General features: G+C 35.4%; 1 protein-coding gene and 1 long non-coding RNA gene across 2 annotated transcripts; one reads left to right on the forward strand and one right to left on the reverse strand.

Annotated features, from left to right (window-relative positions):
- Window positions 1–14,232: 14,232 nt before the first annotated feature.
- Window positions 14,233–15,302, forward strand: LOC131166166 (uncharacterized). Its single transcript, XR_009139749.1, has 2 exons — window positions 14,233–14,431; window positions 14,632–15,302. It is a non-coding gene; the product is annotated as an uncharacterized LOC131166166 (long non-coding RNA).
- A 2,484-nt stretch (window positions 15,303–17,786) lies between these two features.
- Window positions 17,787–18,849, reverse strand: LOC131166202 (LOB domain-containing protein 1-like). Its single transcript, XM_058124548.1, has 2 exons — window positions 18,646–18,849; window positions 17,787–18,545 (listed from the first exon to the last, which is right to left on the reverse strand). Exons 1-2 carry the CDS (start codon window positions 18,823–18,825, stop codon window positions 18,210–18,212), a joined length of 516 nt encoding a protein of 171 aa, XP_057980531.1. The 5' UTR covers window positions 18,826–18,849; the 3' UTR covers window positions 17,787–18,209.
- Window positions 18,850–26,748: the final 7,899 nt, after the last annotated feature.

The following is a 26,748-nucleotide window of genomic DNA, read 5'->3' on the forward strand; positions in this document are numbered from 1 at the left end:
ATAACAATAATAATAATAATAATAATAAAGTATCAATTTTGAATAATAATAATAATAATAATAATAATAATAAGGTAATAATAATTATAGTAAATTAATAATAACAATAATAAATAAAAAATAATAATAATTATAAGAAAGTAATAAATAAAAATACTAATAATAATAATAAAATAATAATAAAAAGGGAACCCCTTGTTCTATTTGGCTAAGGCAAAAATAGGGTGTCTACAGTAGGGAATTAATGACAAATTACAAATTCGTCACTAATAGTGCAGTATTAGTGAATGATTTAAATTCGTCACTAATAGCCTAACATTAGTGACGAATTTGAAAACCGTCACTAATACTCTACTATTAGTGACGATTTGGAATCCTATACTAATAGTTTACTATTAGTGACGATTTTTTAATTCTTCACTAATACCCTAATATTAGTGACGAATTTGAATCCTTCACTAATAATTAAAAAACAAAAAAAAATTTAATACCAATTTTTTTAATCATCAATTCCTGTAAAAAATCTGTAATTACATTTTTCGCAAACATAACCTGAAACCATAATTACTACAAAATTTATAAATTATTCAAAATTTCCAATTCAAATACAAATTCAATTAAAATAAAGAAATAACATCAGCTCAAATAACAAAAAAAAAATCAAAAAATTCAAAATTTAAATACAAATATACAAATTCAAATTAAAATACAGAAATTCCATTTGTTCAAATAACAATAAAAATTACAAAAAAATAATCAAAAGTTGCATCCAACGACTGTAGTGCATGCATGGCATTGTGCTAATGTTATGACAGTCGCGAACCCAACAAATTAAGAATCATAAAAAAAAAAAAATTAGTATACAAATGGAGAGCATAATGAAGCATTGGCGCTCAGTATAATCAGGAATAAATATATAAAATGCGTCTTACAATAATTTGCAACCCTAAACGAATAACTGAAATGAATGTGAATGACGTACGTATGAATATATACAGTTGCATGCATCAAACCACACACACGTAAACACTTTAACTTGTTCTCAAAACAGAATATCTCTGGTGATGGACAAATTATATTAATGCTTATCCATAATTAAAAGCAAATGATATGCAATGTATGTTAATAGATGCAAATTTAAGGTTTAATGAAATGACTTTTCGTTTAACTTTCACTCATCCTTTCAAAAATATTTTAATATTCATTTTATCATAATTATCTTTGTACATTTTTTTTAAAAAAAAAAATTTAACGAAATTTCAATAGCATACCGTCTGTAAATTGGACATTTTCCTATAAAACCTGTACTTGAAAAATAGTTATTTTCACAAAATAAAACATTTCAAGCATGCAACAACCTAAATTCACTACCAGCCTGCAATTCATAATATACTACATCAGTCATGCAGTTAGCGTTCAACACAAGCATGTATTCCAGTAGTTTAATATACAACTCATATAACATAATACCATTCATCAAGAAAATATTACCAGGTAAAAGTTAAAACACAATCCAACTAACCTTGAACCTCCTCAACAAAGTCGTATCCTCTTCCAGGCAGAAATCACCCTAGCCTCTAATTCTACAAACCGCTTCTTCCAAGCCTCAACCCTCGTCTCGACTCTTACCTTTGTGAGAACTCCGAATCGTTCAGCTTATTCTTCACATAAGCAATAGCCTCCTTCTCACCTTCACGAGAACTCCTCAAAGGCCCCAATTACATCTCGCATCCCTCCTTCCTCCTATTTTCCCTATAACTCGTCGATCATTCGTTTTCAAGAGGATAACAGAGTAACAAGCTATAGGGAAAAGAGGAGGAAGAAGGGATGTGAGAGGTTATTGCGACCTTCGAGGAGTTCTCATGAAGGTGAGAAGGCTCACGAGATCCGAGGCAAGGGTTGTGGCTCGAAAGAAGCAGTTTGTGGAATTAGAGGCTATAGTGATTTTTTTAAGTGGCGACTGGCGAGTGGGTGATTTGTTTAAGCCCTTTTTGGTGAAGGGACTAGGTAGCCAAACGAAATGCCCAATCAACTAATTCAATTTATGTCTGAAAGATATAAGTAGTAGAAAATAAACAAAAAGAAGATATAAGTAAGTTTTGAAACACTATGATCTCTTTAAATATATATACACACATATATACATATATGATATTGCAGAAAATCAAAATCAAGTCCTAACAGCACAATCAATACAATTTCAGTATCTCCAAACAATTCACAATTCAGCATATATATATTGAAATCCCTTGGTGGCCATTCTCACCCATAAGCAAGACAGCTATAGAAATTAACCACAATTTCTATTTTATGATACTCTTACATGTACTGATCCAGAGAATAACTTTGAGCAATACATCACATAAAGGAAAACACATATATTTTATGATGCAAACTAAATTCCAGTATCAAGAAAGTAGCAACATCACTCAAAAGAAGCTTAGAGTTTCGAACAATCACCGCCCTATATTCAACAAAAAACAAAAGAAAACAGAATGTTAAGAAATAATTAAATTGACAACACAATCAATACAGTTCCAGTATCTCCCAACAATTCACAATTCAGCATATGAATACAATTAAACAACCAACAAAGATAGGGAAGATGGAGCAATGATGTAAAGAAAGAACGAAATGCCAGCAATTGATGTAAATTGAGTGGGTAAGGTTTTCACCTTGAGTTCCCGAGTTACAATTTGCATGATATTTTGTACCAATTAAAAACCACTCATCTTAAAAATTAAAAGCTTATTGTTATTGGTGAGGTGGTTTTCCATTAATGGAGCTAGCTCTGGTGAGGTGGTTTTCCATTTATGGCACAATATAGGCACGCTCCTCCAATGGAACTTCTGATGTTCCATTTCCACTCAAGAACATTAGGCCCCAAAGCATATAAAAATTTTTTAAGGTAAGACAAACAAACATTCCACACTATAGGTATAGTAAGAAAATAATTATTTATTCAATTTTGATAGTCATATGGTGGGGCATAAGTCATTGTAAAATTAATAATTCTTTTCTTAAAATAATATATTAAATACAAATTGTAAAATTTCAAAAATTATTTATTTATCATTTTTCACTTCAACATACGTAAATTGTAATAAACTAATGCCTCGAGTTTGAATTTGTATTGATTTTTATCAATATTCACACAAATTCAAATTCTACCTTTAAATTCTAAACTTCCAAATATAGAGTAATGTTAGTGTTTAGGTAGATAACGAATTGTGTTCTATCCAAACTATACACAAAATCCAAATAATAAATATCGAAAGTTCAACATGATGTAAGATTGTATTTAAAAGTTAAGCTTTCAAGATTTAGATTCAAATTTAAGAGGACTTTAAAAATTGAAGTACCCAAAATTTTACATTAAAATATATATACTTGAAAGGAACAAATATATAATATGTTGGTGGCAAGAATAGGAGTTTCAACAAAAGTTCACCAAATTGTGCTCGCATCACAATATATTTCTCACCAGAAGTAAATCTCAAATAAATGGCCCACATAACATACCAGCTTTGGTACATAGTCTGTTCCTCCTTTGACTTTTAAACTCACAATCTTGAACTTAACCCTGCTCCTCTGTGCCACAAGTTTCTTATTGTTTTCTGGATGCTCTACAAACTTGAACACTGTCAATTAAGTTACAAAGTCAGATGACGAAACCACCAAAAACAAAGTAATCAATGTATTTGAACCAGTTTTTTTGCATTCTTCTAAATACTGATTACCAGTTGCAATAAGACTTTTGCCTGGAGCAAGTATTCCCCTAGGGGGGGCGCATGTAGTAGCTCTTCAGAGTTGTTGTTTGCATGGTTCATCTTTAAAAAAAAATACAAACAAACCAAAAGGGTCAAAACAAATCAAACAGGGAATGAAAATTCTAGCTGGCAAAGCAGTAATCTGCAAAGAGATAAAACAAAAATTTTAGCTGAAAATATAACCGAATCGATCCAATCATCCAAAACCCAAAATCCCATATCGAGAAAAACAAATGAAAAAAGTAAGTTAACAAAAATATCAAGAAAACAACCGAGAACCCAAAATAGCCAAAAAAAAAAAAGAGGAACACTTGAGACGCACAGGGAAAGAAGAGCTTATTTGGAGGATCGAGACGAAGCCTGCACTTGGCGGGAAGAAAAGATTTCGCCATGGATGAAACAAGGTTCTTGACACGAACATTCTGTCCCTCCGCAAGCTGATGAAGCTGCAGGTGACTTCGGCTCTGCGAAGAAGAAGAAGAAGATGCAACTAACAGCTCTAACAGTTCCAAAAAAAAAACTTACACAGCCCCAACAACCTTAGCAAACATCTCTAATAGTTCCAAACAGCCACTAACAGAGTGCTCCAAGTGAACAATTGAAAAAGTTGAATTTTTTGAAGAAAATAGATGACAAACAACTTGATATTATGATGTATGGTGGTATTTAGAACATTATGAAAAAATGAGAGATTAAGGAAAGAAATGTACCAAGGGAGAGGGGCTGGGGCTGCGAGGGTCGACGGCGAGGTGAGGGGAGACGAGTGACGGCGAACCAGGCTGCGATGAAGAGAGGATGGGGAGTGGTGGAGGGAAGAAGAAAATGGAAAGGAGGGGCGACGATGAGGCAACAAGCGATGGCAACAGGAGACGGCGATGGCCAACGGCAACGGGGGACCGCAAACCAGGTTGCAACAGAAAGGGGATGGAGAGCGTAGGAGGGAAGCAGAAAATGGAAAGGAGGGAAAATGAGGGGATTGGGGAAACTGGCTGGGTAAGTCTGACACAAAAAATATATTTTTTTAATAAAAAATCTAAATAGTGTCCGTTCAACAAATTGTCACTAATATCCAATAGTAACGATTCTTAAATCTATCACTAATAAGAAAAGTATTAGTGACGGTTCTCAAATTCGTCATTAATAAAGGGTTAATAGTGACAAATTTGTATATTTGTCACTAATACTTTAAAATAAAATTTTTTATTTTTTTTAAACAAGAGAAATATTAGTGACGGTTATGAAATTCGTCACTAATAAGGGGTCAATAGTAACGAATTTCTATATTCGTCACCAATACTCTGAAAATAAATTTTTTTTTTTTTTTAAATAAGGAAAGTTTTAGTGATGGTTCTAAAATCCGTCACTAGAAAAGCGCAATTAGTGACGAATTTCTATATTTGTCACTAATATTCTGAAGCAAATTTTTTTTTTTATTTAAATAAGGGAAGTATTAGTGACGGTTCTCAAATCCATCCCTAATAAGGGGTCAATAGTAACGATTTTTTATATTCATCACTAATATTCTGAAATAAATTTTTTTTATTTTTTTAAAATAAGGAAAGTATTAGTGACGGTTCTCGCATCCGTCATTAATAAGGGGTCAATAGTGATGAATTTTTATATTCGTCACTAATATTCTAAAACAAAAAATTTTAATTTTTTTTAAATAAGGAAAGTACTAGTGATGGTTCTAAAATCAGTCACTAATAAGAGGCTAATAATAACGAATTTCTATATTTGTCACTAATACTCTAAAAATAAATTTTTTTATTTTTTTTAAATAAGAGAAGTCTTAGTAACAGTTCTAAAATTTATCACTAAAAAGGGGCCAATAGTGACGAATTTCTATATTCGTCACTAATACTCTGAAACAAAATTTTTTTATTTTTTTTTTAAATAAAGGAAGTATTAATGACTGTTCTCAAATCCGTCACTAATAAGGAGTCAATAGTGATGATTTTTTTATATTCATCACTAATACTTTGAAACTATTTTTTATTTTTTATTTTTTTAAAATAAGGAAAGTATAAGTAACAGTTTTCACATCCATCACTAATAAGGGGTCAATAATGACGAATTTCTATATTCGTTACTAATACTCTAAAATAAAATTTTTTATGTTTTTTTTTTAAATAGGGGAAGTATTAGTGACGGTTCTTAAATCCGTCACTAATAAGGAGCTAATAGTAACGAATATACAAATTCGTCACTAATATTCTGAAACAAAATATTTTTTTTTTTTTTTAAGTAAGGTAAGTATTAGTGACGGTTCTCAAATCCGTCACTAATAAAGGGTTAATAGTGACGAATTTGTATATTCGTCACTAATACTCTAAAACAAATTGTTTTTTTTTATTTTTTAAATAAAGGAAGTATTAGTGACGATTTTCAAATTCGTCACTAATAATCACTAATAAAGGACTAATAGTGACGAATTTGTATATTCATCACTAATACTCTGAAACAATTTTTTTTATTTTTTAAAATAATAGTAGTGACGGTTATTTAATAGTCACTAGTGAATATCTTTTAGCGACGGATTTAATTCGTCACTAATACCGCATAAATCGTCGCTAATATTCTCCTAGGACAATTTTTGAGCAAAAAATGTTTTTCCATGATTTTTTTTCAACTTTTAGTGATGAAATTATTAGTAACAGATTCAATTTCGTGATTAATAGTGTTATATTAGTAACGATTACTAAAATCGTCACTAATACCCACTTTTAGTGACGAAATTGAATTCATCACTAATACTAAAAACTAGCTTTTTTGTAGTACACGCACACACACACACACACACACACATATATATATATATATAACGTGAATAAATATTATTACAAAAAGGAGAAAAATCCTACAAAAAATAAATTGATGTTAGATATACAAAAAAAAAAAAAAAACTCAAATTTAAAAATTCAACCTTTACAGCTCAAATAAAATCAAAATAAATAAATAAATATACACACACACACACATATGTGCATGTATGTGTGATGTGCATACACAGCGTGAGTGATTGCATGCATGCGTGTGTAAACAGTGTGTGTATGAAGTGTGTATGGTGTGTGTATAGAGGTTACTTACTGTGCGTACAGCTGGAACTGGAGGAGCAAGCTAGTTGAGCAGGTGACCGTGACCATGGGGGGTGGCTCACGGGTTGTTGTGCTATGGCTGGAGATGATGGGAGCATGAAGTGGCTACCAAAGTTGAGAGTCACGCAGGTGGTTGGTGATGGTGAGGAGCAGGTAGCAATAGCTTCGGAGAGGAGCAGCAGCTGGCTGCAGTGGCTGAGAGAAGAGAGAGAGCAGCAGAAAGGCTCAAGTGGTTGTGTAGGTGGTTGCCAGAGTTTAAGAAGACTACAGTGATAGGGGTGGCGACGGCAACGAGAGGTGGTGAGTGGATCTCCTTTACTGCGTGTGAAACAAATGCACACACACAACACTTCTACTAGGGAGTGAAGGAGATGGAGATGGGAGAATGGGTTGCAAGAGCACAGGGAGCAAAGCAACAGACAAATGATGTAACACCCCGAACCCTTAAAACTTATCCAGTGTGTTATACCTGATTAAATCCCGATAATTCACAAAGCAATACATACGTAGCGAAAAACGTAAACATAATCTCCATTAATATTATACGAGAGTTTACTATTCCTATCTATAATCCATATTAACCATTCATCACCTGCATTTCCATATATACATATATCTCCAAAGCATTTCAGTTATCACAATCATTCCTTTCTCAACAATCTTAAAACATAAAACCATAAACTTAAACTTTATTCAACCCAACAGTATTATAAAAAAGATTCCCTTTCTCTAATAATCCTAAAAAATACTATAAACCCTCGAGCTCCCTAAGCCTGGCCTCAAGGATGTCTTGGAAAAGAAATATTCATGTTTGGGTGAGACACTTCTCAGAAAGGGAAGAAACAGGATATTAAAAACAACATGTGGCTAACATGAGATTTATAAATATCATTTTAATAACATTTTCAAAACATTAACATAAACACCGAAACCATTCTTTTAACCTAATCAATCACATGCAAAGGATTTAATTCATGAGATTACCCAAAGATAGGGCTGATTACTCGCCCATACAAGTAGCACTCCTCTGCTCTGATATTTAGGCAACCCCAGGGTTGCTGTTGAAGCATACTAGGACACTCACCTTACTTAGCAAGCCCTCAAGTATTAGATTGATCTCGTACTCACACAGTTCAAACAAAGGTTTACCAACAAAGGCCCCAAGGATAGGGAAATCTACCCACCTATATAAGTAGGTTACCTCTGCCCTAGTACATTATGCAGTTACTGACACATTTGAAGTTACTAGCGCACTCACCTTTCTCAGCAAGTCCTTAGGTGAAGAGTACACCTCGCCCAATCATAACATGTTTTACGAGCATAGATACTTCTAATATGATAATACATTATTTTTTATATCATTATTCAACCATTCACATCCGTTCATGTTCATAACTTAAACATTGCATTACATTTCACTTTAAGTGACTCTTTCCCATTTACATCGTTCATATTTCACATTTCATTCCATTGTCATTTCATTTCCATTTCATTCCATTTTCATTTCATTCATTTGTATTATAGCCACTCTTTAGCCGTCATCAGTTAGTGCACATAGAAATGCGCTAGAATCTGCTAACACAATTAATTTTAGATGTCATCAGTTAGTCTATATAGAAATGCGCTAAAATCTGCTAACACGGCTTTCAGCTGTCGTACATTTACATGGTTGCATTTAACATACACAAGCAGCATGGTTCATATCATATTTTATTCTCAATGTATTACTTACTTAACTTACATCTCATATATGCAACGTATATTTGCACATATTTACTCATGCCACACAATTTAACAATAAAATTCATACATATTCCTTGAAAAATAAGCCAACCTATATTTAGCATTTAATTACTGAAAATATAACTTCCATTTCTTACATAAATTTCTAGAAAATTCCTTTCACTTTCTTCAGTTCATTTCCACATATACATAGCTAAATAAATGGTCCTATGCTCAGAAAACATAGTTTACATGGTTGGAATTTTAGTAATCCACACCAAAATATATACATAAATATAACATAATTTATTACCTTTAATTTCATAAAATATGATTTAATATACAATTTCCCCTAACCTAACTTCTGAAATACGCCGATAAGATCCCCGAACCGATGCCTATGGCGTTCACTTGGACCCTAAATAAAAAATCTTAATTTAATTAAATAAACCCCAATTGACTCAAATCTTAAGAAAAATACTTATTTAATACTTCCTAGGCTCCAAATAACAATTTGTTAAGAAAATTCCCAAAATAACTCACTTACCCTGGTTTTGGGATGTTTCCCAAACCTCTCAAACCAACGATCAGCTCCTGCAACCTTGCAGAGAATGATCCTACGAACCTCATGGTGGTTCCGGATTGTCAAACCTGGTCAAATCCAGCCCGAAATCGAAGAGAGAAGGTTGGAGATCCATTTTTTATAGAGAGAGAGAGAGAGAGAGAGAGAGAGAGAGAGAGAGAGTGAGTGAAATCCCAAAGTTTCTCGCTGAAAATGAAAGAAACTCTATTTATAATTAGGGCTTCATCGACGAGACACGTGGGTTCGTCGATGAACTATTGAAGAGACTTCGTCGACGAGAAGATATATTCGTCAACGAAATTCAGAGTTTAAAATTACCCTTTATCGGGATTTCTTTGTTGACGAGGAACGAGAGTTCGTCCACAATCTCTAGAAGGACACTCGTCAACGAAGACAAAACATTCATCAACGAGGCCTGCTATTCCTTCCTCTAAGATCTTTCCTTTTTTCTTATTATCCATTAATCCATTTCATTTATTATACTTTTCAATTATTTAATTAGTTTTAATTTTCGGGTCATTACATTCTCCCCTCAAGAAATTTCATCCTCGAAATTTTACTAACTAATCATCCTTTCACATTACTTGAATTCATTTGCTAACTATAACTATAAGAACTCAACATAAATATCATCATATAAATCATTCAATCATTCTTCATTAAATTAAATCATCATTATCTTAAATATAATCTCATACCTGCTTCTTCGATGGTATCCTCCTCAGCTTGAAGTGTGTACAGTTGGGGTGGAGCACCCCTTCCTAACAGTACCTATTGTTTTCCCCGATCTCGATTCTGCATAGATACCATAGACAATGGTTCCCTGCAATCTTTCCTGACATGCCCTGGTTTACTGCACCTATAACAATTCGGAGTGTCAAACCAGCATTCGCCCCTATGCCTCTTATTACACTTCGGGCATACAGAGCCCACTGTTTCTTTTCCTTTCTTCGCTGATCCTTGATTGGCCTCAGACTGAAAACAAGGTGGTGTAGGTCTCTTCTTCTGCTCTAAAGACTCAATGCTGCTTTAGATACTCTTCTCCAACATTAAGGCCTTATCAACTAGTTTTGAAAAACTCTGGAGCTGAAACCTGACTACCAACTCGTAAATTCTGCGCTTCAGGCCTTTCCCAAATTTCCTGACTTTCCTTATATCATTTGGAATAAAAAATGGAGCGAAACGCGACAATTCCACAATTTTAGCTGCATACTCTGCAACCGTCACTTCCCCCTGGGTCAAATTAGTAAACTTCTCAATCTTTTCCTCTCTGACAGATGAAGGAAAATATCTTGTGGTAAAGATGATTATGACAAAATTAATGTTAAAACATTTTTGAAAGGATGAGTGAAACCAAATAGATAATTAAACTTTATCCTAACATAATCGTCAACCGTTTAGAAAGGCTCAGATCCATCCCTATAGGAAGCACATAAATGATCCATATGCATCACTTTCGTCTACTAAATATCGAGGCTCTTGAGAATACCCTAAATATTATATCATGTACTTAAAGACTTATGATTTAATATGGAATGTTCTTGGGTCATGAACATTATTGCATGCCTCAATATATACTCTCTTATGCATCTATGATCTATAGGGACAACAATTCTAATCAAGTGACAAATGCAATTGAAAAATACTCAGTATAGTTGATATTAAAGATTTGGATTGATGTCTTATACTATTAAACATGATGAAATTAATATTTGGTTAGTATAAGTAGTTAAAGAATCTAAGCACGTACTCAAATAGAATGACTCTAGGTCCCGACACATCATTTGAAAATCAAATGACCTCAGAAAGACCTTAGGGATCAGGTCGACCGACGCTGAATTTTTTCTGTGTCCTAAAAATGACTTAAAATGACCCTAGGACACTCATACGTGCACAAATATATATGGTCATATAAATAGGGTGATTGCATAAGTAAAAAGAACCGAAATGCACTTAAGTTGCATGTTTGGTCGACCGTACTGCACAAGTACAATATCAACCGGCCGATCGAACTGAGACCAAGTCAACTATTTGACCATTGTCTGGTCGACCAAAACTTGCTGCTAGTTCATTCTCACCGGGTTAACCGAACTCCCTCAGAGTCAACATTTTGACCTTATGGTCGACTGAGCCCAAATTGTATGCCAACGCCCTGGTTGACCGAGTTCTGATGTGTGAGAACTCAATGATCCGATTGACCAAACTACTTAGTTCAAAAGCTCCTGGTTGACCAAATCGCGCAGAAAAGGAAAGCCGCCCTGGAACCTCCTTGACCGGTCGACCGAACTATTAGTTTATTTCTTGCCTGGTTGACTGAACGTGCACAACTCAGTCAACTAAACCTTGCCTTGGTCGACCGGTGTTCTCGAGTTGCCGTAATATTTTTGCCATGGTTAAAATAATAAAATAAGGTTAAATGTGTTAAAATGTTTTAAAATAATAATAATACCCTACATCTCCTAAACGGTCATAATTTGCCCAACTTCTATATATAGGAGTTCATTTGTGCAAATTAGCTAGAGATTAGCAAGATCATTAATGAAAATTCTCTCAAATTTAAAAAACCTATTTTGCCAAATACTATCCCAAATACTCCTCTACTTCATTCTCTTTGATCATTCAAGTATAGAGAGAGTGTTTAGAATATTAGTGCTTCATTCTAAGTAGTCCTATTCTCTAATTGATATTTGTATTGTTTGATTTTTGTTGAGAGTTTGGTTAGGGTTATTCCCATGGATTTAACTTGATAAATCTTGTACTGGGAAAACTCTGTAGCTTGAGGATCTTTGCATTGTCATTGCAAGATTCCTTTAGTAATTATTTTTATGCGCAAAATATTTTATAAAATTTGTTTTCAAACAACTCTTGTGCTTGATACAATTTGAGAAAATATTTTTGAGTTTGTTTGAATAATATTGCTAGCATCTTTGAAACACTAATCTTATATTGAGATTTCATATACTTTGTTTTCAAAGATTAGCTTGCTTGAACACTCTTGTGCTTGACTGAGTATAATCATTATAATGAGTGTAGATTGCACATATACACTATTGACCTTACAGTTCTTATATGTTTGGTTTGGATTTATTATTATTTACGCATATTATAGTACATATTTGTTTAGTGTGAGAAACATATTTCTGTGTACTCAAAAATTGTATTACACATTGGTTGTATTCCAGGCACGGGCCTGAAGAGGGAGACTAACCCTATTGAATAATCCTAAACTGGCTTAGACTCGGTTAGGAAAGTTAGGTACGCCATCCTGGTAAGGCGTGAGGTTAACCCCTTAAATTGACCTAGTTGTAGCTGGTACCGCTCCACTCGTTAAGTGAGCCATTAGTGGAATCCTCGGGCTTGCAAGGTAGAGGCGGTGACGTAGGCACAGTTGGTTGAACCCTGATAACATATCGTGTGTTTATTTATATTTCCGCTCATTATATTTACCGCACGTGTATGTTATGGTGTGAATGATACGTATGATTTAAATTTACACATATTATATTTATCGGCGCATTTTGAATTGCATAGAAAAACCCTAGGTTGTGATATCATGCTAACATTTTGTTTAACCTAGGAATAAGTTTTAAAAATTTCAATTTACCCCCTATTGGGAATACACCAAAGCTACACTATTTATGTCATCAAACCCCATCCAATCAAATCTTGACCAATTCTGCTCTTCAACTTGGATCACCCCCTGAAGAGAAAAATTGGATACCGAGGGGGAGTAGAACATGTCGGATTCTAGAAATGTTACATCCAAAGTTACATAGGTGCGTTTGGTGATCAATTCATAGCACCGATATCCTTTTTGATGTATGGAATATCCCAAAAAAAGACATCGAACAAGACTTGGATTAAGTTTATTACGTTGGTTCTTGTGCAGGTGTACAAAAGCTACACATCCAAAGACCCGAAAAAGAGTCAATAATACTGTGGGCAAGAACACATAAGTTGAAAAAGCTTGTAGTAGTGTCTTAAAATCCAACTCTGGATGGCATACCGTGGAGGAGGTGCGCGGCTGTAGCAACTGCTTCAGTCCAGTGCTGGTTGGGTACATGGGCACCAAGTAAGAGGGCACGAGCAATTTCAAGTATATGTCAGTTTTTTCGTTTAGCAACACCATTTTGCTAAGGAGTCTATGGGCAAGAAGTTTCATAAATAATTCCATGGTGTTTGAAATAATCATGAAATCCCCGTTTAACATATTCACCACCATTATCGGATTGGAGAATGTGTATTTTGGCTGAGAATTGAGTCTAAACCATGACATGAAATGATTTGAGCACACTTCATACCTCATCCTTATGTCTTAGTAAGTATAGCCAAGTCATGTGAGTACAATCATCAACAAATATTATAAACCAACGAATTCCAGATGCAGTAGAAATAAGAAAGGGTCCCCACACATCGGAATGAATTAAAGCAAATGGAACGTCACTTTTATGCATACTTAATGGATAAGTAACTTGATGACTTTTAGCAAGAATGCAAGTATCACACTTAAAGTTAGCAGTTGATATATATGAAAATAAATTAGGGAACAAATGTCGTATATACCCAAACGACGGATGCCCTAATCGAAGATGTAAAAGCCAAATATGTTTCTCCTTGATACCATTCGGATGACGCTTATGATGTGCTCAACTCTTACTGAAATCATCCATGTAGTATAATTCCCTTCTCATAATACCACGCCCAATAATCTCCTTTGTAAGAAAATCCTAAAGAAAACAAGAAGTAGGATAAATGAGCACAGCATAATTTAAGTTTATTGTTACTTGGCTAACAAAGAATAACCTATGAGATAGATAGAGAAACAATAAAGTATTAGATAATGCGAGAGGAGGTGACAAAGTCACCATGCCAGCCCCGGTCACCGAAGAAACAACTTCATTGACATTTGCAATGTTTGTGCATTCTCATTGGAGACAAATGTCATGTGGTATCACTATTAGTATTTTGACGGGAATTAAATAAGGCAGCACCGGATTTACTGATGTAGCCGGTGTCCTCCATTGATAAAACCTTATAAAGAAAACAACTTTGAAATAGCAAAATCGGCTGTTGACAAAGTTCTGGGTTGGAAGTTAGTTCAGGGTTGGTCAAGAAACCTCCTATCTACACCGGCGGTATCAGTTCTTCGGTTTCAAACTCTGTTCTGGATCTGAATGATAGGGAGAGGCTGTTCGGGGCATTTTCATTGGCCAAGCAGCTGCCATTGTTGGCGAATCTGCAGATTGGAAAGGGAGCAGGTAAAAAAAAAAAATAGGTGGGGTATAAATCCACTGCTGCGGATAGTGTGCCCCTTTTTTTCAGTTACTAAATTGAATGATTGATGTTGTAATCGTGCTCAAATGGTGGAAGTCACCTCCACGGAGGGCACCATCTCCATTTTTAATTCCTTTTAATTCCTTGCTCCCACTTCTCACGAAACACTAAAAAAAAATTCCAGGCCAATTCCAAGATGGTGGCGAATGGCGCGTGCTCCGTCGACGAGATTATTGTTGCGTCGTACGACAGCCCTCTGTCGACGTACGATGTTCTGGAGGAATAGAACTTTCCGATCGACCTCCCACTGCAGGGGATCGTGGGGTACAAGCTGGATCGGAGCACGAGGAAGGTCACGACGCACCTCAACGACACGTTCAGCTTCTCCCTGGAGAACGACTACAAGCTCAAGTAGTCGGTGCTAGAGCACGAGGGAGACGAGTCGCGCACGTCGTAGGAGTCAAAATAGAAAATATTAGAGAGATTGGTACCGAAGCGTGGTCGCAACGGCGATGGCGGGGATCTGGTGGTCGGCGATGGCGGAGAGGCTAGGTCGCCAAAGCGTCTGAATGGTTAGGACAGTTGTTTGGGATCGTGGTGTCGTCGAAGCAGATCGTGTCTACGTCGGTCGTTGCAAAGATCGAGAGCAGGGATCGGGATCGGGATCGGGATCGGCTGCTGTCGTTGCTGTGATCGTAACCCGAATCTAGAAAGCCTTGGCCAACGAGGTGACAAACAAGAAAAAAAAAAAGATAGATAATTGGAGCCGAGGTAATACCATGTCAGAAAATGGAAAAATTCTGTACATTTCTTCATATTTTTTCTTACAGGATGAATGAATATATATTACAGACATATTTATCTATCCCTAATTTCCTCCAACAATCACGCCTACTATCTATCCACAATTTCCTTCCTCCAACAATCACTTACAATCACACTGACATATTCAAAGCCAATCAGACTATATTGCCATAACAATGTTGCTATATATATAGCCTCAAATCCAATGTTTCATGCATGAACCAAACATATCGATATAGATTATCATGTAATTCAAGAAAAACTTCGAAATAGGATCATTTAAGCAATTCATATGCATATAAACCAACAACCCACTGATTTATTTACCAAAATTCTTGGAATTATACAATTTAATTAACTACTCAGCAAGTTGGGTGTTGTTATATATATCCACGCCAACTTGAGGGGGAACGTTGAGGAAGACCATAAATAAAGGAACAAACATGAGACCCAAATTACGTGATATTTCTATTTGAGAAAAGTCAACAAATCTATTTATTATAGAAATGAGCATGAAAATTAATTTAGGATTAATTTTGTATTTATTTCATAAGTGTGGAAATTAATTTAGGATTAAATTTGTATTTATTCCATTATTTCACAATTACAAGTATAAATAGGGGTTATAAATTGTTGTAAAAAATATATAATTTTGAATAGAGTTATATATATATATATATATATATATATATATATATATATATATATTCCTTTAATTGATGCAATAACATTTTGGTTGTTTTATTTGGTATTTAATTGGATCTTTTTTCTTGAATGTTGATTGAATATTTAAATAGAATATTGAATGCATTTTTGACTTTTTTAGTAGCAAGTGTCGAATATTAAAGGTTATTGACTATTGAAATTGTACAGGAACTATATTTGATTTAAAAAAAAAAAAAATGAAAAGAAGTCTAGCTTTGGCAATGAGAATATTTTGTCACTAAAAGTTTTGTGGCTAAAAGCAGCATCACTTTTCTCCAACGAATTTCTGTTGTCCTGACCACCAGGCGAAATAATTTTGTCACAATATATGGAGATTGATAAGTACCAATAAGTTTATTTCCTCACTTTTGATACTTAGGGACAAATTTATTTCATCATAAAAACTTTGATTTACTTATAAGGACAAAATTCTTTTGTCGTCCAAATAGAGAAAATAATTGTCAAAGTTCTAGTAATAAAATTATTTCATCCCAAAATATTGTCTCTAGACAACAAACTTTAATACTCATCCGAAAAAACATTTAGTGATGGCTTTTTTAGAAACGAAGTTGAAATGAAGTTTTTTTTTATCCCTAAAGAACTTTAGCAACAAATTTCTTACTTTAGTCAAATCACATCCTATACCTACAATAGTATTCATGCATTCAATTTCTGTTTTGTTGATCTTTACATCATGAATTCATTTTTTTGTTTTGTTGATCTTTACATCATGTTTTGGTTAGCCGATGAAATGTGAGTAGGAAAAAAATTGAATGAAAATTTGAATAAGAAGAGGGATAAAATTAAGTTATAATTGGATTTCATTCCACTCAATCACATCCCTTTTTTTTTTTTTGTATCAAATATGTAGTTCAAATTGTTCTTTATTTTTCTTTCTTTTTTAGAAATAAGGATACGACTCCACTTTCTTTTTTTAGTGTTTTTTTCAGTGTTTGTTGTAGTTAGAACGTTCCTCCGGTTTTATCGTTTGGGAGTGTAATGCCAACCCCACGTCAGCATGCTTAGATAGAATTTGGCATCGATACAATTTTTTAATTTCATAAATATTTTTTAGCATTTACTTGATAGATTCATCCCTTTTCCTATGCATGCCAATAAGACAGATTAGATTAACACAAAGGTTACAATTTATGTTAGGTTGCATTTTTTTTATAGTATGTATCGGTTGGAATAACATAATTTCTTGAACATTAATTAATATTAACTTGTCATGATATATTTTAGGTAAAAAATATTGACCTCCTTTAAGGCTTGACAAAAAAACGACAAGACCCCAAATCTTGTGCCAAAAAGTATGGGGGTTCGAGTCCTCTTCAAGACATAATATCGAGAATGCTCATTGAATGGAATTGGAATAAGTTTGGCAATAGATGATGAAATCTTGGTGATTTTTTCTATCTAATGAATGGGGAGTTTACTTTGAAATCGTTTGCCCTACACCCACCCCAAGAGTATATGTTCCATATTTCAATTGGAATCACACAAAAGGTAGATTGATATAATAGAAATCTCTAATAAAATGTTCACGTGTTGCCCACCAAATAAAGTACGTTATATAGTTTGTTTTAGGGATTGACGACTTACCCAGGCCTTGGTACTGAGTGTTCCAAAAATGGGTACTATTGGATTGGGTGAATTCAATAATAGATGCATGTTGGTACTCCAACCATCCTTCTCCTTTCAGGGCCAATTCGAAAGAGAATCTAGTACTTCTTGGTCATGAATATCTGAATAGGACGAATTGCCCCGTGCATATCTTTGCTTCAAATCCAAACAATTAGAATTAGGTTTGATCAACTAGAATGTGTATTATCGATTTAAGGGATCCTCTAATTGACAAAATATCTTTTTATCAAAACTCAAGGAGGTGATTGTCTTTTACCAATATTTTTTTTCAAGCAAAAAACCGCCCCCATATACAACAAAAGACATACCTGAAGGTAGGCATACATGCCATAATAGGAAAACAAGGTTGTTTGTGATTCAGATGGAATTATACGCGTTCTCCCACTCATGCCTCCCTCTTTAATTTTCTCCATTTTTAATTTTCCATCGTCTAAAAAGAAAAGAGAAGGTGGGAAAAGAAGGAAAGAACTCCCAACTTTTTTAATCAATTAAGTAACCTGCACAGCCCCAATAACGGCAGCTTCCCTTTAATTAAACTTGCTATCCAAATCAAATGTTTAGCTACGGTCCGTTCTCTATTCCCTGCTCAAAAGAAATAGTGACGCACTAGAAGGGATTTAAGGGATCCCAATTCCAGCCCATCACTGTGTCATCTGAGGAAAAGATATTGCCACCATGGAGGACTAGGTCGTCCGCAAGGGGAATGAGATCATGATTAAGCTGATGAGCATTACGGGTTAGAATCCCCAACAGCCGATCACTTTGTTCCTGCAACTCCGAAACCCGAGCTATCGTCGATACCAATTGCATCTTCAGTTCCTCAACAGTCTTCTGCAAGTAGAAAATGGCCCCAGTGATGCCATAAACAGGATCCCTCAGCCTCGCCATAGCTTCGTACACTATTGCTTTAGCTGCATCTTCTCTCTTGCTTTCCTCCACCATCTGCATGCATTCATATATGGTCCAAAAAAAAAAAAGAATCCAATGTATATCTTAGAAATTACGAACTTGACAAAGAGGAAATGTTTACAGATCTACCCACCCGAATCATCTTGATGACATTGCTGGCGCCAAACACCTTGTGCACGAGCGCAAACTTTTCGACCTCCTTGCCCGGGAAGTAGGGAGCGAGAATGCAGTTGCTGTCACATCTCTTCCGTAGCATCCGGCAGGCTGCGCATGACTGATGCACCATGCCTCGCCCAAACGCTGCAAGGCTCATGTTTGAATTAGGATTCGATAGAACTTGATCTGGGGTGAAGGCAAGTCCCTTAAGGAAGTATTTATAAGAGGAGGAGGACATATGGATGGAAAAATGTATATTAACTGAGCATGTGAAACTCTTTAATTGGGGATGTGAGCACGTTGAAGGATCTTAATTTGACTACTTGTATGTTCCTTCAAAAAAGGATGCTAGCTCTGCAACGGGAGGGGGGAGGCGGCCACTTCCGGACAGCTACTTCTACTGAAAACATTAATACTGCCAAGAACCTTTTATAGCATGTGATGTTAATTACAGAGCTGCATGTCTGCATGTCTAAGCGCGTATTAATATAAATCGACTATGAATAGAAAATTACTGCAGATATTAGTAACTGCGGATAGTAAATGTTTAATTGAATAAAATCTAATGCCACTGTTTGATATTGTCATAAAAAAGAAAGTAATGATTATTTATAAATATGTCGATTGTGTTTGGTGGAGGTGTTAAGCAATATGGAAATAGAGATTAAATGGGAAAATTTAATGGTCTTGATGATAATAAGCTGTAGATGAGAATGAGAGTCGCGGAAGAGCCAACTTTCATGCGCTAGAATGATAATACCGCGTGTCAAATTCATCCCATTAAATTAGAATTAATCCCTTCCTTTTACTATCATCCTATGTATCTATATAATGAGAGCATTTGTGTGCAAATATGAAAGCAAGTGAGCGAGGAGTGTGAGAGTGCTGAAGGTGAGAGAGAGAAAAGTGTGAAAATAATTGAGTTGAGTGTGTGTCTGCTCTTCTTGTTTTCTTCTAGGTTATAGTATATTCGATGTACTCCATGGATGTAGGTCGGATTAAGATCGAACCACGTAAATATGGTGTTCTTATTTTGTGCTTGTTTTGCTTGTGTGTGTGATTATTATTCTTAAATCCCTAATAATTGGTATCAGAGCCAGATCGGAAACCCTACCCAGTATCTCAGAATTGATATTTGAGGCCACCATCATGTTCCTCTCATTGAGACAAAACCAACGGTGCAAACCGGAGCTCGAACGGAGGTCCTAGGAGCTATATTATGTTAATTACGTGTCTAAAGAAAATTTTGTTTAGGAAAGTGGGACTTAAACGGTCCATTGTAACCCTCTATTTCCCTAAGAATTTACCTGGTGTAATTTAGCACATCATCACTGGGCCCACTACCACGTCAGTAGACACGTTATCACTGGGGTCCCACCTGCCACGTCAGCAACTAGTTAATGGCGTCAGTAGTAGCATTAATTGTGTCTTCGGTTACAACGTCAGGAATATTCCGTTAAGTGGGAGTATATTTCATTAAGTTTAACGGAAAGTTGACCAATTTTGACTAGAAAATTTGACCAATTTTTCGAAGTCATTTCAGGTCCGATTTTTGAACAACTTGAACAATTTTCAAGGTTTTTGGCCGTTCCAGTTCCAACAGTGTTGTCCGTTTGAGTTGATTCTATCTCTAGATTAATGAATCAAGATGTTGAATGAAAAGAGCTCAAAGATCGCGATGTTTAACGACACCAACTTCGGTTTCTAAAAGATGTAGATCGAGGACTACTTGTTTGGTAAGGAGTTGCACTTACCATTGAAGGAAAAAACCAGATTCCATGACGGAGAACAAGTGGGAGTTGCTTGATTGAAAAGCTCTCGGAGCTATCAGAATGATGCCGGCAAAGTCTGTTGCCTTCAATATCAAGCATATGACAACCACCAAGTCTCTTATGGATGCATTCTCCAACATGTACGAGCAGCCATCAACTACCAATAAAGTACACTTAATGAAGAAGTTATTTACCATGAACATACTCACAAGTGAAAGTTTTAGTAGACATCTAAATAATTTCAATGAGCCGTCGGATTAACTCGCCTTAGTTGAAATCAAGTTTGACAGTGAAATCCGTGTCTTACTGATTCATAGTCAGTTGCTTGAGAGTTGGAAAGGTATTGTTACTGTGATCAGTAGCTCCATAGGAAAATCAAAACTCAATTTTGATGAAGCCATCAACATGATTTTGACGGAAGAGATCAGAATGTAGTCAAACAGTGCTTCCACTTCAAGTTCATCTTTGAACATGGAAAGTCAAGATGGACGATCAAAAAATCACGGCAGATCTAGGACTAGGTGATCCAAATCAAAAAATCCCAAGGTTCCCAGGACACAAAGTGTGTTGCCCTGATTTTCATACCATTTTTTCCCCATACAAATAAATACATATAATCACATATTGGTCACGTCAACCCCTGATACTATAATACATAACCTGACCCCAAAATGGGTACCGGATATTCAATCATTCTCATATACACAAACCTAATAGCGGAAGTCATTTCATATATATACATACCACAGCGAATACATATACCAGAGTACTACCATCCATATATACAAGTCAAACACAGAAACTCTAGGATAATCAAACCTCCTTACCTCAAAATTCTCACCCTGGCTACTCAGGTTATCGGTTCCCCTCTATCTCAAAGCTATATCACTGGGTCTATCTCAGTTTCCTAAAATATTTAAATGATTGGGTAAAACACATCTCAGTAAGACAAAATAAATTATTTACAATGTGAGGTAGTATGAGTTTCATTATATTATAACACATAAATTATTCAGTGATAGTATCTTCTAAGAAAATATACCATTTCCACATTTACAATCATATATATATATACAACACAAGCTTTCATAAGCTTTTAATCCACTTCCAAATCCGATCATACACAACCCATGTTTACCAGTGAAGTTCCTAAGAATAGGGAAACTTACCTGCCCATACAAGTAGCTTCCTTTGGCCCTGATATCGTTTGTATACTTATTAGAGCACTTACCTTACTCAGTAAGCCCTTATGAGGAGTGTTTTACTTTGCTTTAATTATTTATATTATTAACACATGCTATTTCATTCACATTTCTATTTCATTTCCATTTCATTCCCATTTCATTTCTAGCTTATGAGTATCCTTGATAACCAACATACCCGTGTCTGTAACTCATGGCCACCCGGAGGATTTTTTTCTCCGCGTCATGCTTCCCCCCATGAATAGGGTTGTGCGGCCCAAAGGCTGGATTTAATTGCGGTTGGTCGACTCGGTTAGATCAAAATATCACATCATATATCCAATGTCTGTAGTATGAATGGCCGGCCTATAACTTTGATCTAGACTTAGGGGGCACAACAACTCTACTAAATAGCTCAGTCGACTGTCACGCCACACACTCCATGAGTCCCTGTGGTTGTACTGTCTCCAATAGTAACAGTACCGTGCTCAATATCACAACCCATCATTAGGATTGCCATAACCATCCATCAGGGATATCACCACCAGATACCCACAATCATTATGCGGTATTAGCATTTCATCATTCACATTTCTTTATTCATATTTCAGAATTTCATATTTCAATTCTCATAATTCAATATTCATATTGCAGAATTAACGTTGCAATATTTCTTCTCATATTCACATTTCAATATCTGTATTGTAGTATTCACATTACAACACCCATATTCTCATATTCTCATTTCAATATTTCTCAATTCAGCTTTCACAATTCATTTCATCTCATATTAACATATACATATCTCATTTCAAGTCATTCAGTATTTCTCAATAAAATATTTTCATATCTCACGTTTCATCATATCTCAGAAGATATATAACTATTTCAGTACATTTCACTTTCATAATTTTTCAACATTTTCGTTACGAAAACTCATATTTCTTAGGATAAATCATTTAACCCAATTTTAAACATATCTCAATCTAAATCATATGCCACACAACTTTCATCTAATATTTATATCATAATAAATTTTGGGTAAAATATTATAATACTATTTTCACATAATAACTCAATCAGTATATCTCAAATTGATTGTAATAATTTATTCCCCTTACCTAGCTTACTGAGAGGTCCATTAACACCCTAAATCTAACATTGCTTGGCGTTTACATCTCAAAAGCCTAAAAATCACATTTTTACCAAATCAGTCAACTCATTTTCGACAACAATTTCTGTATAATACTTCCTAGATTTCAAATACTTCAAACAACCCATTAAACCCTAAAATATTATTTACCCTGATTTTGGGATGATGCCCCAGAACTCCAAATTGAAAATTTACTCCACCTATGTTGTAGAGAATCTTCTCAAGAACCTCGTGGTGGTTCTCGATCGTCAATCCGAGCTTTAACAAAGCTGAAAGCAAAAAGACAAGAAGAGATAATCGTCAGTCTAGAGAGGGAAAATAAGAGAGAGAGAGAGAGAGAGAGAGAGAGAGAGAGAGAGAGAGAATGCACGCTCCCAATAATTTGATGACTGCTCGAGTATAGGATTTTGAGGGCCTTTGGAGAATGGCTACTCGGGTGTAGGATCTGAAGAATTTGATTATTGCTTGGGTGTAGGATCTCGAGAGCCTTTTGGAGATGACTACTTTGGTGTAGGATCCCGAGAGCCTTTGGAAGATGATTACTCTAGTGTAGGATCTCGAGAGCCTCTGAAAGATGACTACTCAGGTGTAGCATCCCGAGAGATTTTAGAAGATGACTACTCAAGTGTAGGATCCCGAGAGCCTTTGGAAGATGACCACTTGGGTGTAGGATCCCAAGAGCTTGTGGAAGATAACTGTTAACTTTTTGAGTGCGATCCCTGTTTTGATTATGACAAACCACATTATCTTATCTGTGTGCTAAGTTTATGAATAGGTTTAGTTTTTTAAGCACGAATGACAAATGAGAAATGGAAGCCGAAAAGTACTTAAATGCATGCACCATTTGTCGCAACCCATGAAATTACAAAGGAGTAGAGCATGAAGATTTTTATTTCAAGTTGTAGTGTAATGCATTTATTATTTGGGTCTATAATAATATGTTTTGTAATAATTGTATTACATGCATGATATGATGCATAAGCTCAAAGACCATAGAATGACCTTAGGGTTCAGTCGACCAACATTGGATTTTTGGGGTTACCTCTCAAGTCTATGATTGACCATAGGACAAATCATGGCTATGTCCCTTGAGCCTAATTGCAAACATATACAAATAGGGATAAAATCATATAAGGTCAAAAGAAGAGGAAATATTTTTCAAAGGGCTTTGGTCGACTGACCTATTGGCGTTGTCAACGCCTCGGTAGACCGATTGGCAAGAAAGTCGAAGTGTTCACTTGGCTTGGTCGACCGAACCAAAAATTAACATGCCACCCATGGTCGATCGAACCATGACAGTGATGTCTTCCACCTTCCTTAGTCGACTGAATGTTTAGTTCAAAATGAGCCTGGCAAACCGAACCTCGAAAGGTTTGGAAATCGCCTCTATTCGGTCAACTGACCGTTTCCCAGAGCAACATGAACCTGGAAAACAATTCAAAATTGATGAGTCTATTCAGTCGACCGTCACTGAGCTTCGGTGAAACGAACCTCTCGGGTTGCTTGATTTTTACCACATTTAAACTAGGTTAATTTTACTTAACCAACATTAAACTTTTCCAAAATAACCTTTGTGTCCCCCAACGGTTATAATTTGTTGAAAACTTATAAATACCTATTCATTAGGTGAGATTAAATAGGAATTGGCAAACTTGATTAGCAAAAACCTCTATGAAATTCTTGCCAATTTTTCTCACACTTTGTTAGCTTTACTGTGATCCCAAAAGGGGGGGGGGTGAATTGGTATTTTTAAAATTTAACCCCTAGGTAATCCACCTAACAGCAGTATGTTCACAACCCTATGGTCATTCTAGTGCAAGTAATGTAAATATATCAGAAATCAAATGAAGCAATTTAATTAACAACACATGCACCAGAAAACAATAAAGTAAGAGTGACACATAGAAATATTATCGAGGTTCGGCCAAATGCCTACGGCCCCGCCTTGGCTAACAAGTACAAGGATTACTACTATAGTTGCTCACTTAAACGGGTGGAGTGGCACCTATATAAACCAGGTCAATTAGCATAGGGCTGACCTCAACCTTTACACCAATCCTTACCGGGCTGGATTACCGCCCCCTCAGGCCACACCTAGAAACACTCAGATTTACAATCAAATGGCACAAATCAAAGTGCTTTCATGTAAATCATATTTGTACCCAAATACGTTCAATCACAAACACCATAAGATAATTCAATATGTAAGCTCAGTGTGATCTTATATTTCAACTCTCAAATATGTTTGCTATCAGTGTAATGAGTGCGTGAGAGTATCAACAAGTAATATTTGTATCTTAAGATATTCAAATAACCATGTTCACACAAAGATGTCAAGCAAGCCTTAAGCATATCAATCAACAGAATATCTCAATTGTGTGAATATGTATATGCTTGGTTTGAAAAATATATGTGATCCTTGTATTCAGTAAATAATATGTGAGTGAATGAATATTGCAACAAAGATCACTATCACAAACGCAAATATCTTTTCACGAAATACATAGATCTAAATCACACAAGATATTTGAAAATGTTTTTGAAAAAACAAAAAAAAATACAAACTTCCTAAGTTATTGCAATGAAAATGCAATCCTTAGAAGTTTAATGTAAGTTTTCTTAGATGAGACTTATTGGCAAAGCCTCCTAAGAACACTCAGGTTTAGCTCTCAGAAAAATCAAATCAAACAAGCACGAATGGGAGAGCAAACCTATTCACATAAACACTCAATCAACTTACATAAGATTTAAAACGTTCGTAGCTGCTAAGTATGAGCGAATGAGTATTGAAAAACGTGAGGTAGAAAGTTTTTTGCTCAAGATAAATTGTCTTAATCAGATTTTCAAAATCAGTGCCTTTTTCCCTAAATCAAGAAAATGTATATATAGGCATTCCATAAAATGTGTTCGCTGGGGACACGGTCGACATTTTTAGAAAAGGTTAATACCGTTTTTAGTAATTAAAATAGTTAAATATGGTAAATTTTTAAAATGACCCAAGGGCACCGGTCGACTAGAAACATTTTCAGTCGACCCAAGTTTATATGGTTTGGTCGACTAGGTCAAAAATGAACTTCAGAGTCGGTCGACCAGATCAGTATGTCCAAGGCGATTTTTCAAAAACAGAGCGGTTCGGTTGACCAAGGAAAAAATGAACTACGGACTCGGTCGGCAGGAAAGAGGTGATTTTTCATTTCTCCGAGGTTCGGTCGACTAGAACTAGAATGAACTAAACTGGTCAGTCAACTAGACCTTTGGATGCCACACGTGGGAACTCGGTCGACCAGGTTGGTCTAATACAAATTATGCTCGGTCGACCAGGAAGTCAAAGTGTTGACTTCAAGATGGTTCGGTCGACTGGGGTCAAATGAGCTTCAGAGGCTCGGTCAACCGGATTGTGATCAACTTGTTGATTCAAATCGATTCGGTCGACGGGGGTCAAAATGAATTCCCTGGGTCGGTTGACCAAAGGTGCATAGAATGTGCATTTTGGTCCTGATTCATTTTACATTCACTCTATTTCAAATAATCAAATATATGTATGCATGAGTGAGTGTCCTAGGGTCATTTTTAGGTTCTTTTGAAGATACCAAAAAAATCCGATGTCGGTCGACCAAATCCCTAAGGTCTTTCTAAGGTCATTTTCATTTTGAGCTTACGTATTAGACCACGCATGTGATGTGTGTGAATATTACATACAGAAAAGCCCTAATTACTATTACAGACCCTTTACATGAATGAAATATATTACAACATAAGAAATTGGGTCGTTAATAGAAATTTGGTCTTCAAACTTCACTTTCTCCATGTGCATTATGATCTATCAATTTAAGTTCCTACACAAAGCCTCAAACACTCATTAGATACAATGAGCATTTGTCATGATCAAAACCGGGTGTGGCCTATAAGGTCAACACACTTGCACTCAAACAAACTCATATATTTTACTCTTACTGATTTCTTATCGCAAAATC

Source organism: Malania oleifera, chromosome 10, assembly GCF_029873635.1.
Source record: "Malania oleifera isolate guangnan ecotype guangnan chromosome 10, ASM2987363v1, whole genome shotgun sequence".
Lineage (NCBI taxonomy): Eukaryota > Viridiplantae > Streptophyta > Magnoliopsida > Santalales > Ximeniaceae > Malania > Malania oleifera.